The sequence below is a fragment of the Chelonoidis abingdonii genome, chromosome 4, assembly GCF_003597395.2.
Source record: "Chelonoidis abingdonii isolate Lonesome George chromosome 4, CheloAbing_2.0, whole genome shotgun sequence".
Classification (NCBI taxonomy): Eukaryota; Metazoa; Chordata; order Testudines; family Testudinidae; genus Chelonoidis; species Chelonoidis abingdonii.
In genome coordinates this window covers 125,079,637-125,090,400 of record NC_133772.1, presented here as the reverse complement: position 1 = coordinate 125,090,400, position 10,764 = coordinate 125,079,637, and the positions used below count along the sequence as shown (strand labels likewise).

The window sequence follows — 10,764 nt, the reverse complement described above, 5'->3', positions numbered from 1 at the left end:
CCTGGAAATTTTGGATGGTGGCAGCGAGATCAGATCTAAGCTGGTAAATTGAGCTTAGAGGGGTTCATGCTAGGCACCCAGATTTTTGGACGCTAAGGTCCAGATTTGGGAAGAGGCTTATGATAACTTGCCATAACTCCTACCAGTGGGTTATGTTCCACTAGCTGCAGTCTAATGATCCAGATTGCGAAATGGAGAGTGCACAGTTACACAGGGGGCTAGCAGAGCAGAGTTCTTGTCCTAGTATATTGGCACAGAAACCTAGAGTGACTGGGAATGAATGGTGATCTAGAGCAACAAAAGGTTATATGTCAGAGGCGAAGCCGTGTTAGTCTGTATCCACAAAACCAATGAGGAGTCTGGTGGCACCTTAAAGACTAACAAATTTGTTAGTCTTTAAGGTGCCACCGGACTCCTCGTTGTTTTTTTAAAAGGTTGTATGGCTCCCTACAGAGTGTGCGTGAGAGAGAGACTCTGGGGCGAGAAGGGGGGCATTTTCCAGTGTGCTTAGTGCAGTACAAATGCTACAGATCTGTCAGTGCCTGACATCCCTCCCAAGAACCCAAGCTGTTCTCTTCTGTTAGACCCTGCTTTTCAAATGTGACTCCTCACAGCAATTGTTAGCTAGCCTGTTATTTAGCTTATGGCGGCGTACAAAATACTTGGCAAATGTCAGTTGCAATCAGACAGCAAGGAGAGCGCCTAAAAAGGGACACAACGGTTGGGCTGAACAACTGACACATAACAACCCTAATGAGAAGCCCTCATGGATCCTGCAGAGTTGATGGAGATCTGCACCAATGAGACTCAGTCCAAGGAATAGGGACTCACCGGCTTTCCACTGTCAGAAACTCCCTTTTGGCACAGTTGCACCTGGCTCTTGTTTCCCTATTAGAAACTCCATTGGTAGCAAAGTTATTTCCACTGGAGTAGCAGCATTAACCGGCTGTTTGCTTTTCCGCCTTGTGCATTACTTCCTCAAAGGAGCTGCCTCCCTGGGTCTCTTCCACTCCCTATAAACTGCTTTTAAGCATCTTGGGAGGGTAGCAACCTGCTTTTAAAGGATTAACCAACAAGGCAGCTGCTGCAAGCCCCTCAGATTTTTTCTTTCTTTAAATGCAACCTCTCCTTAGTTCTCCCAAAGAGGTGATTATCTAGGAGTCATATTCACTCCTCTGCTAGTGCCAGAAGGAGGAATGCTGTCCCTGCTGTATGCTCCTTTCTTCCCCCTCCTCCAAATCCTATGGGAGACACATGGCTGGTTTTAATGTTGGGGCTTGGTGCACATTTGAGAGAGGAAGGAGACAGGGCAGTAGACACACTGTACACCATGCTCCCATCCAAATGGATATGTGAAATGAACTTGGGCTCTTTGAACCCAATTCTCCACCAGTCGGTGCCTTGTGTAGTCTTATATACCGTACCTGCAGAGTGAATGCAAAGCAGGCATCAATCACTGCCGTTCCGACTGGGTAGCATTTTACACCCTCTTTGCACATGTGTAAATGAGTGCACAAGGTGGGGGGAGGGGGAGAAGCAGAGAATCAGCCCTTGTGCCTGCACGACCCTGAAAAGCCAGGGATTTAGCACAGGCCTGGGTGAGTGACCAACCAGAACATGGGCCTGCAGAAGTGCTCCTGTCAGGAGAGGGAGCAGATGCACAGAAGTGAAACTGACTAGTCTCTTTTTGCTGTTCAAGCTGAGTGCACTACAGAAAGTAACCTAATAGCATAAAGGGTGAAAAGGGCATGGTAGGCCAGATCCTCAGCCAGTGTAAACGGGATTAACTCCATTGAAATCAACAGGTATCTTGCTTCACACCATATGGGGATCTGGCCCAGCAACTTCCATCTTCAATAAGCAAAGACAAGTAGGACAGTAACACAGAGGGGGACGTGTTAATGTTGTCTCTGATTCATTTTTAAACTGCCATTGTGCTCTTAATCCCTTGGGGGGATTTCCAGTACATCTTATTGCCCAGAAGTACCTTAACCTGAAGGAAGCAGAAGAAAGTCTGCTTTACTCACTTGGAACTTCTCCCATTTAGCAAGAGATAAATTAGCTGGGTCCACAAGGTGCAATTATTATAAGAGGGCTAAAAGAGAAAAAAAGAAATCAGGCCCATTACGTTTAAATGTTGCCTCCAGTGGATTCGCTAAAATGTGTTTTCTCCTCGACTGAAAATATGCTAAGGACTCCTGGTCAGTATAAGTCAAGGTACAGATCTGACCCTGGACACGAGATGGTTGAACATCACTTCACATTTTCAAGATTTTGATTTTTACAGTTTCTTCTTATCTCCTGGTACTAGGCAAGCAGAAGATGGCTACAAAGATTACGGCCACAACAAACACCCAAAGAAAAACAATAGGTCATGAGGAGTACAGTCTGTACAGTAGCATGAGTGAAGATGAGCTTATTCAACTGGCCATAGAACAGAGCCTGACAGAGGATCCCTCAGGTCAGTCAGCTGCCCAGAGTCATCAGAAGTCAGTCATGACAGCCCCAGGAGAGCCACCTACGTTGACACGTCCTTGCTCTCATAATCCACCACACCAGATTAATGCTTGGCACAGGTGAGTGAGTGAGTGAGGTGGGGTGTTCACAAAGCCCCATTGAAAAATGGCTTTCTAGACAGTTTTACAAAACAGCACGAAAACTCATTTAACAGATCAGCTTGTAATTAATTTACCGTGGTCAGCTTCTGATCTCATTGCCACTGGGATAGCTCCACTGGAGTCAGCGGCGTTACTCTGGCATGACGCTATTGTCAATTAGATTAGAACTTGGGCCCGAATGTCTGCTAAAAGTTGTGTATCTGTACAAAACACTGGACCAGTCCTGCAACGTTTTCTTACCTAAAGGGTCCTCACTCAGATGGCAGCCTCATTGCTCTGCAGGGAACAGAGGGCTTTCCTGAGTTAGTTCTGGTCAGGTGAGGCTTGCAGGATTTTTATGAAAAAATGTGGAAAGGTTCTGATTTTTGCCCCCCACACAAAAGAACCAAACTATGTATATAAAACACATGGCTATAAACATGACTGAGGTGTCACAAACATATTGCTTTTGCTTACTTAGGCACAAGTTCTGAGCTCATGTACATCCAGGTGCACCAAAGTAACTCCATATCTAGGTGGACCCCTCTTCCCACACAATGTCACGCTCATTACCGACGCCTAAGCAGCCCACTGGGTTATAGGAACCTGCCATTTTAAAAAACAAACATTTTTTATTTTCATTTTTAAAAATGAAAAATTCTCAAAGAAGATGGAAAAGTTCACTAAAAAAATTCTACAAAAATTCAAATAATCAAAAAATAAAAGGTGTATTTCACACCTTGCAAAAGAACAACAATGTTTATATATTTTGTGTATTTTTAACAGCTCTAATTGTAATCTTACGATGACACACTTATTACAGGCCCCCAAACAAAGTGATGGATGTCATAGATATATATACACAGAGTGAAATCCTGGCAACATTTCCATTGATTTCAAAGGGGCCAGGATTGTACCCACTGTGATTATTGTAGTATTACAAGATCTGGTGGAGGGACTTCTGTATGGCGCCTGATATGCAATCTGTTGTGGGGCCTGGTCATGCTGGTTAGCATAGGGTCGGAAGTGGGGATCTGATATGGGTCAGGTTAAGGGCAGATCTGTCAGCTTTGGCCCTGTACTCTGAAGGGTCCCTTGCCACCTGCTGAATTTAGCACATGATAGCATCTGCTACCTTGCATACTGATTGGTGCTCTCCCACCTCTGCTTGAGCTCAGCAGTTTAGAGCTCCTGTACTCTGTAAGGGCACAGCCTGCCCACCCTATTACTAGGCAGGTATGGAAGCCTACAGGAAGGTTTGTGGCCCCAGGTTTTTAGCTGGCTTAGGACCTTAGTAGGGTAAGGTCCAGCATGAGGCCAGTTCCTGAATGCACAGTGCTAATGACCCTATTTCAACGCCTCACCAGGCTTCCTCATCTGCCTGTGCTCTCAGATCCTCCTTTCACTGAGGTGAAGAATGTTGTCTGACTCTGTATCTTCCTCCTGTATAGTGTGGGGAGTTTAACCTCAGTGTTGTCTTATATGGTCATTCAAATCCCCTGACACTTCCTCAGTGGGCCAAAAATAATCCAGAGCTGAGAGAGCAGCTGAGTTCTGCACAGAGCAAGCCGTGGCCATCTGCTCTCATTCAGCGGCAGGCTCCTTCTCTCTGTGTGTCTCTTTCGGCTCCTGCCTTTAGTAAGGGGCCCGAAAATGACCTGCTTCTCCTATTCAGAGTATTTCTCTTTATTTCATTCGTGTCATCGCTACGCCAGGTTGGCAGCCCAATCCGGAGGCCAAGCTCCCGGGTCATCTTGGGGGGTCAGACGAAGGTACGACGGCAGCCTGTTCATCACCCCCCAGCCTGTGTAAGTGTCTCCATTTCGCTGTGTCTTGCTCCAAATTAGCCTTGTTGTCTGTCTGCCCTCACTAGCCAGCTGGAGGCTTTTGGGTGGCGGGGGTTGTGGCCTTATGTGTGTTGGGAGGAATGCATAGAACTGCCTGAGGGAATCTTATTCATTTCCTCCCTCCTCCACCCTGCCTGCCCTCCCCTGCCTGCCCCCGAACCTCCTACATACACTCAGTCACTCCTGGGCTACTCAGCCCTACAGACCCCCGCACTCTGCTGCATGTGTGCAGGTTTCTGTGGGTCCCTAGACAGCGCTGAGATGGCAAGGGAGAGAGGAAAGGGGATGTGTGTGTTCTGGTTTATTTACACACGCTGGCTTCCATGTTGCAATCACAACTGAATCAGGCGGGTGTTATTTTTAACTGCATCTGTATGAAGTTCAGAGGTCGAGCCTGGGAAACAAGAACATAAACACGTCAAGGGGCATCAAATCTGAGTGAAGAAGCCTGATCCTTGTCAGTGCGCTTGGTCAATGTCTTCAGACAGCGTGAGTCTCATCTGGTCACTGAACAGGGCTCCTAGGTGCAGGGGTACATGTCCTTTCCCATGCTCTCAAGACGGGCCGTGATGTTCCTCTTCGCAGGCTGTGGCTCTTACCCCAAGGGGGAAGCTGCCATTGCAGCTGGACTTCTTCCTTTTGAAAGAGTGTAAATGTGCTTGGCTGAGTACAGCTACTGTTGGGGGAAACTGCTGGATAGGTTAGCTAGAGAGATCAGACAGGGAAGATGAAACAGGGGGAGGGGACCAAATTGTGCCCATACTCCTGTGAAAGTGCTGGGAGGAGGAAGAACAGCTGCATGGTGGCTGCATGTCCCAGGCACAATGCCTGCGAGGATGTGTCAAGGAGAGTGCACTGAGCATTCACTGCAGAAAGGGGCAACTTAAATTACCCTGCCCACCTGCTTGTGGATGCTAGCAGGAATGTGACTGGGTATGTGTATATGTGGGAGCCTTGGTCACACCTCCAGTTTAGCTGGCCAAGCCCTTACAAACCCCCATACACTCAGAGAGAGCTAGTAGCATCATTCTGCCGGGGGCCTGAATGGAGTGCTGGGAAGAGAAGATGCTTCCTGCACCATCTGTGCTCCTGCCCACCTGCTCTGCACTACTCAGAATAGACCCCATCCTGAATCGCTCTTGCAGTGGGAATTCAGCTGCCTGCTACCTGCCTTAGAGATGCAGTAGCAATTCTGAGCAGTTCACAAGATTCAGATTATTTTAAAAAAACTGCCCGCTTCCTCCCTGCTCCCGCTGCAGAAGTTGTCGTGTTTCTGACAGAATCCAAGCAGCAGAGGGGTTATTTTTTTATACTGACCAGCTGTGCTGCAGGCCAGTCACACAAGGGCTCCAGTGTGACACTCGTTAAACTTTCTGTGCTGCAGCGGAGTCTGCTTGGCTAGAGCATGTAGGGCCTAGTCCAGCAAACCCATTACTCACACCAGTAGTTATTATTCAAAGAACTACTCATGGGAATGAAGACTACTTACCTGGGTGAGGGGTTTCGGGAAGGTGTCTTTAGGGATTTTCTAAAGAGCTAAGGAGTAGATTTTCAAGAGCTCAGATACCATATAAATCCTTTCAAAAGGACCAGTTTTTCACAACTGTTCAGCATTCAGCAGCTCTCATTGTGATTCCTACAGACAGATTTTCAAAGGAACTCAACATCCAACATTCTGAAAATCTGGCCATATATTTTGGTGCCTAAGTGAAAGCTGAGCATTTTTTAATACCTAGTCCTCACTGTGTTCTGTTTGGAATTTCATTGGGGTGGACAGCTTTTCTCTTCCACTCCTTAATTCAATGGAGGTGAGTTCAGATCATTACACAAAGGTTTAGGTGTTGATCTGAATTACATCACTGACTTCTGAGAAACTGGACCAGCTATATTCCCAAAATAGACTCTCTTGTGAGGTTCCCAGCACTTTCTGCTTTCCAGAAATACTACAAGAACAATCTCTCATGGTATTTCAGCATTTCTACTTCTGGGCTCATTTCTTTTACACAATTAAACAAACTTGTTCAAACCTCAGAAAAGTTTGGTGCAGGTTAGGTGTGAGTTTGAAGAGAAGCATTGGAAAGAGGTTTCTGGACAGGTTTGACCATCCCAAGTTACCTTTTAGAGGAAAGCAGTATATGTGAGTAGAATCACATAGTACTACAGAGCTAATGTCCATTGCAGCCAGTGCACTCAAGCCACCAAAATCTTGCCATTTTAGTTTGCATGAGTGGGGCCCTAGGCTTTCACAGTCCTTCTTGGTTGATGCTGTAAAAAGCTTTAGTGTAATGCTGCAAAATGTAATTGATTTTCAACATTGTTTTGAAGAGAGCTGGATCCTGTAGTGGAAGCAATCAAGGAAGGAGATGAAAGTGCCCTGCTCAATATGATGAAATCAGGGAAGAACCTTTCTGAACCTAACAAGGATGGATGGCTACCACTGCACGAAGCTGCCTACTATGGCCAAGCAGGCTGCCTGAAAGTGTTGCAAAGAGGTTAGTAAAATAAAAACAACTGATTACAAATGGAAGAGAAATTAAAAATATCTGCCAAAAAGAAGAAAATATAACCACCCCCATGTTCTGTTCATGGCATACACACAGAGACAGATAAATACTCTTGCTAAAAGGTTGCACTGTAACACTACTTTATTTCTTAGATAATACACAAGAACCTAAAACCAGAGGGGGACACAGCAGGCTGCTCCCTGAAATAGAGAGGCACAGCTCACTCCACCTTACTGTAGGCTAACTGGCTGCAGATTGAGTGCTGGTAGGCCCAGATCACACACTTTCCTACAGAGCCCTGTAGACTGCAAGCAGGATCAGGAAAAAATCTGAAATTTAAAGTGGCAAGCTACAATTTTAACAGCATTTTCAATACATCATACCAACCTTTGTTCAGTTCCTCACAAAAAGACCCTTTACTCAAGACTTGTGCATGTGTATGAATTTCGCTCTATTTGAATAAGCAGCTTGCAGTCTGTATGCAACAAATAACAGTTAAGATCTTAAATCCTGAGAGATATCCGTGCTATTCTGGGCTGATGTTGGCTTGCCGCATATTACCAGGTTTCTTAGGGTATAAAATAATGATCTAGATCCGTGGTGGGCAACCTGCGGCCCATGGGACCACATGCAGCCCGTCAGGGTAATCCACTGGCAGGCCGCGAGACAGTTTGTTTACATTGACCGTCCGCAGGCACAGCTACCCACAGCTTCCAGTGACCGTTGTTCACCATTCCTGGACAATGGGAGCTGTGGGAAGTGGCAGCCAGGGCCACCCAAAGGATTCAGGGGGCCTGGGGCAGGGCCAGGTCTTCGATAGCAATTCAGCGGCGGGTCCCTCTTGGAGGGAAGGACCTGCTGCCGAATTGCCACCAAAGAATGAAGCGGTGGCAGTAGAGCAGTCTAAGTGATGCCGATCGCAGCTCTTTTTCCCCCGCAGCTGCTTGTGGCACTTTTATTCACCAGGTGGCACTCCGAGGCTTCGGTAGTACTTCAGCAGCGGGTCCTTCACTCACTCCAAGTCTTCCACTGCACTGAAGGACCTGCCGCTGAAGTGCCACCGAAAACCCAGAGCGGCTCGCGGGGCCCCTGCGGGGCCTGAGGCCTGAGGCAAATTGCCCCACTTGCTCCCCCCCCCACCTCCTCGGGCGGCCCTGGTGGCAGCCAGCATGTCCCTGTGGCCCATGCTGCTTCCTGCAGCTCCCATTTACACCTCAGTTGGGGTAAATCAATGTAACTCCAGAGAAGTCAGAGAAGCTACACCAATATACTCCAGCCGAAGATCTGGCCTAGCCTCTGTTTGCTAATAGTTAATAGTGGGCTACTGGTTTACTTTTAGTTTCAAGTTTTCATTAGAAAGCAGTTGCTCAACTGCTTTGTGAATCACCAGTAGCTATAAGTATCAGAGGGGTAGCCGTGTTAGTCTGGATCTGTAAAAGCAGCAAAGAGTCCTGTGGCACCTTATAGACTAACAGACATTTTGGAGCATGAGCTTTCACGGTTGAATACCCACTTCATCGGATGCATCCAATGAAGTGGGTATTCACCCATGAAAGTTCATGCTCCAAAACATCTGTTAGTCTGTACGGTGCCACAGGACTCTGCTGCTTTTACAGTAGCTATAGTCAACCTACATTTCTAACATTTTAACCTAATTTTCTGTCCAACCTATTATTCTGTTACCTATTTTATAGTCAACCTGCAGGATGTTCTCAACCTACTTTGACTTTGTTTATTTGAGGGGAAGGGATGGGACCCTGAAATATTTTGAAGAGTTAAAGTGCCTCCAAAAAGAAAATGCAGTGCACAGATTTTGGGCATCACAACACATGGATCCAAACACTGTGCTCCAAGATGTCAAAGTAAATGGCATGCTGCATACCCATGATCAGCAGGAGCACTGCGATGGGGTGCACTGGCTTATGCTCCAACCCCTCTAGTTTATTTCTACGTCATCCAATAAAAGGCACTGCCAGCACTGGCAGATACAGGCTGCACCTTTCTGATCCTCATGCAGACTCCCATCCTCTACCTCCCCTTCTGCTGAAGACATTATCATCACCCTTCCCCAGGCTTTCCAGTGGGGCATGGCAGCTTTGCATTGTGGCTGGGACTTCACAGGAGCCTCACCAGCAGAGTATGCCCAAGGGCTGCACTGAGTCACCCTGTTCTCAGGGAACACGTTGGTCACATCTTACTCTTAACCAGTGCCAGTCACCTTTGTGGCTTGTGCTGATTGGTTATGAGCCCCGCAGTGAGAGGAGCTGGATTGCAGACACTCTATGCAGTGACATGTTAAATTTTCCATCCTGGATTACCCCGCCAGAGATGATGGGCTAGAGATGGGCCTGAGTCATGATGTTTACATCCAGATTTGGCTCCATACCCAAACTTCCTCCCAAAGCGCAGGCGTGTTTGGATTTGGTGTTACACTATATCCCACATACAGGCAGGCCCAGCCCCAAGTCCTGAACTTTGAATCCTCATCTCTACCTGATATACACTTTGAGGGGCTTGGTTGTTGTGTTCTGCTTCAGATCCATCGCTAACATGTTGGTTAATTTCTCCATCGGTGAGATAAGGTGCCTCTTACTGATAATCGGAAAAATGCATCACCTCTAAGGCAGAATGTTAGCCAGCATGTATTGCTATGACTATCTAAATGCAGGCTAGCTGCAGGGCCGTCCTTACCCATATGCAAAGCACGCACTTGCATAGGGCACCAGGCTGCATGCTGCTCCAGCCCCTGCTCTGGCTCTTCTTGCACCGTGTCTTCCTGCTCCTTCCCTGCCCCAGCCCCGCCTCTTCCCACCCCTGCTCTGCCCAAGACCTGCCCCCACTCCCTTGAGCTCGGCCACAGGGCCGGGCCTGCACTCACCGGCAGTGGGAAATGCAGCAACCCTGCCCCAGCCGCACCACCAGTGTGTGCTGGGGAGTGGTTTCCCCCTGCCCCCCAAGTCAGCCCAGCCCCCCTGCAGAGGCCTGGGGCCTGCCCCCCCATGGAGGCCTGGGGCCCGCAACCCCCCTGCCCCGGGCCTGCCCCCTCCTGCTGAGAGCCCCCTCCCAACCCGGGCCTGCCCCCTCCCGCTGAGAACCCCCTCCNGCCCCCCCCCCCCCCCCCCCAAACCCCCCCCCCCCCCCCACTGGGAGGCTGCATAGGGACCCAGAATAGAGAGGGACGGCACTAGCCAGCTGTATAGATGAAAGCTTTTCAATGTGTCAGCAAGCTCACTGATGCAATTTTTACTGCAGCACTGATTTCTGATGCTGTATTTACTGCAATGTTAATATCTGGACTGATATGTAACATCAAGTGATTTTATTTTCCACTTTTTAAAAATGTTTCTTATCAGAGAGTTTTGGTGGTTTTGCAGAGAATCTTGGAATCTGATCTGGATGGCATGGCAAAGCCATCTCTTGGGTAATTTCCTAGCATTTGGTGTTCCATGTTTGAAATCACCATAGGAATGTAGGGCTGGAAGGGACCTCAAGTCACCTAGTCCATCCTCACCACACTGAGACAGGATCAAGTATACTTAGCTCATCCCTGCCCCAAAATGATTAGTAACAGCGTTCAGTCTCAGAGTTAGACAACACGTGCTATATGCCTTACTAACTATGGAACAATGACATCTCATTAGCATACCCTGGAACCACGGATCAGCGTACGCTTCAGGAAGAGACAGCGCTGTACATAGCAACAAGCAGGGGAAACCTGGACTGTCTACTTTCTTTGCTGCAAGCTGGGGCTGAACCTGATATTACAAACAAGTCCAGAGAGACTCCACTCTATAAAGGTAAATGGCCTGATTTTCA

At 47.8% G+C, this 10,764-nt stretch overlaps 1 protein-coding gene across 1 annotated transcript in view; it reads left to right on the top strand.

Moving 5' to 3' along the window:
* The window catches only part of ASB2 (ankyrin repeat and SOCS box containing 2), a 45,204-nt gene that overhangs the window by 11,143 nt on the left and 23,297 nt on the right, over nucleotides 1-10,764 (top strand). The window contains exons 2-5 of the mRNA XM_032772588.2: nucleotides 2,312-2,576; nucleotides 4,313-4,405; nucleotides 6,770-6,936; nucleotides 10,590-10,745. Of these exons, the coding sequence (XP_032628479.1) occupies nucleotides 2,323-2,576; nucleotides 4,313-4,405; nucleotides 6,770-6,936; nucleotides 10,590-10,745 (670 nt within the window). The 5' untranslated portion in view covers nucleotides 2,312-2,322. The remainder of the gene's footprint in view (nucleotides 1-2,311; nucleotides 2,577-4,312; nucleotides 4,406-6,769; nucleotides 6,937-10,589; nucleotides 10,746-10,764) is intronic.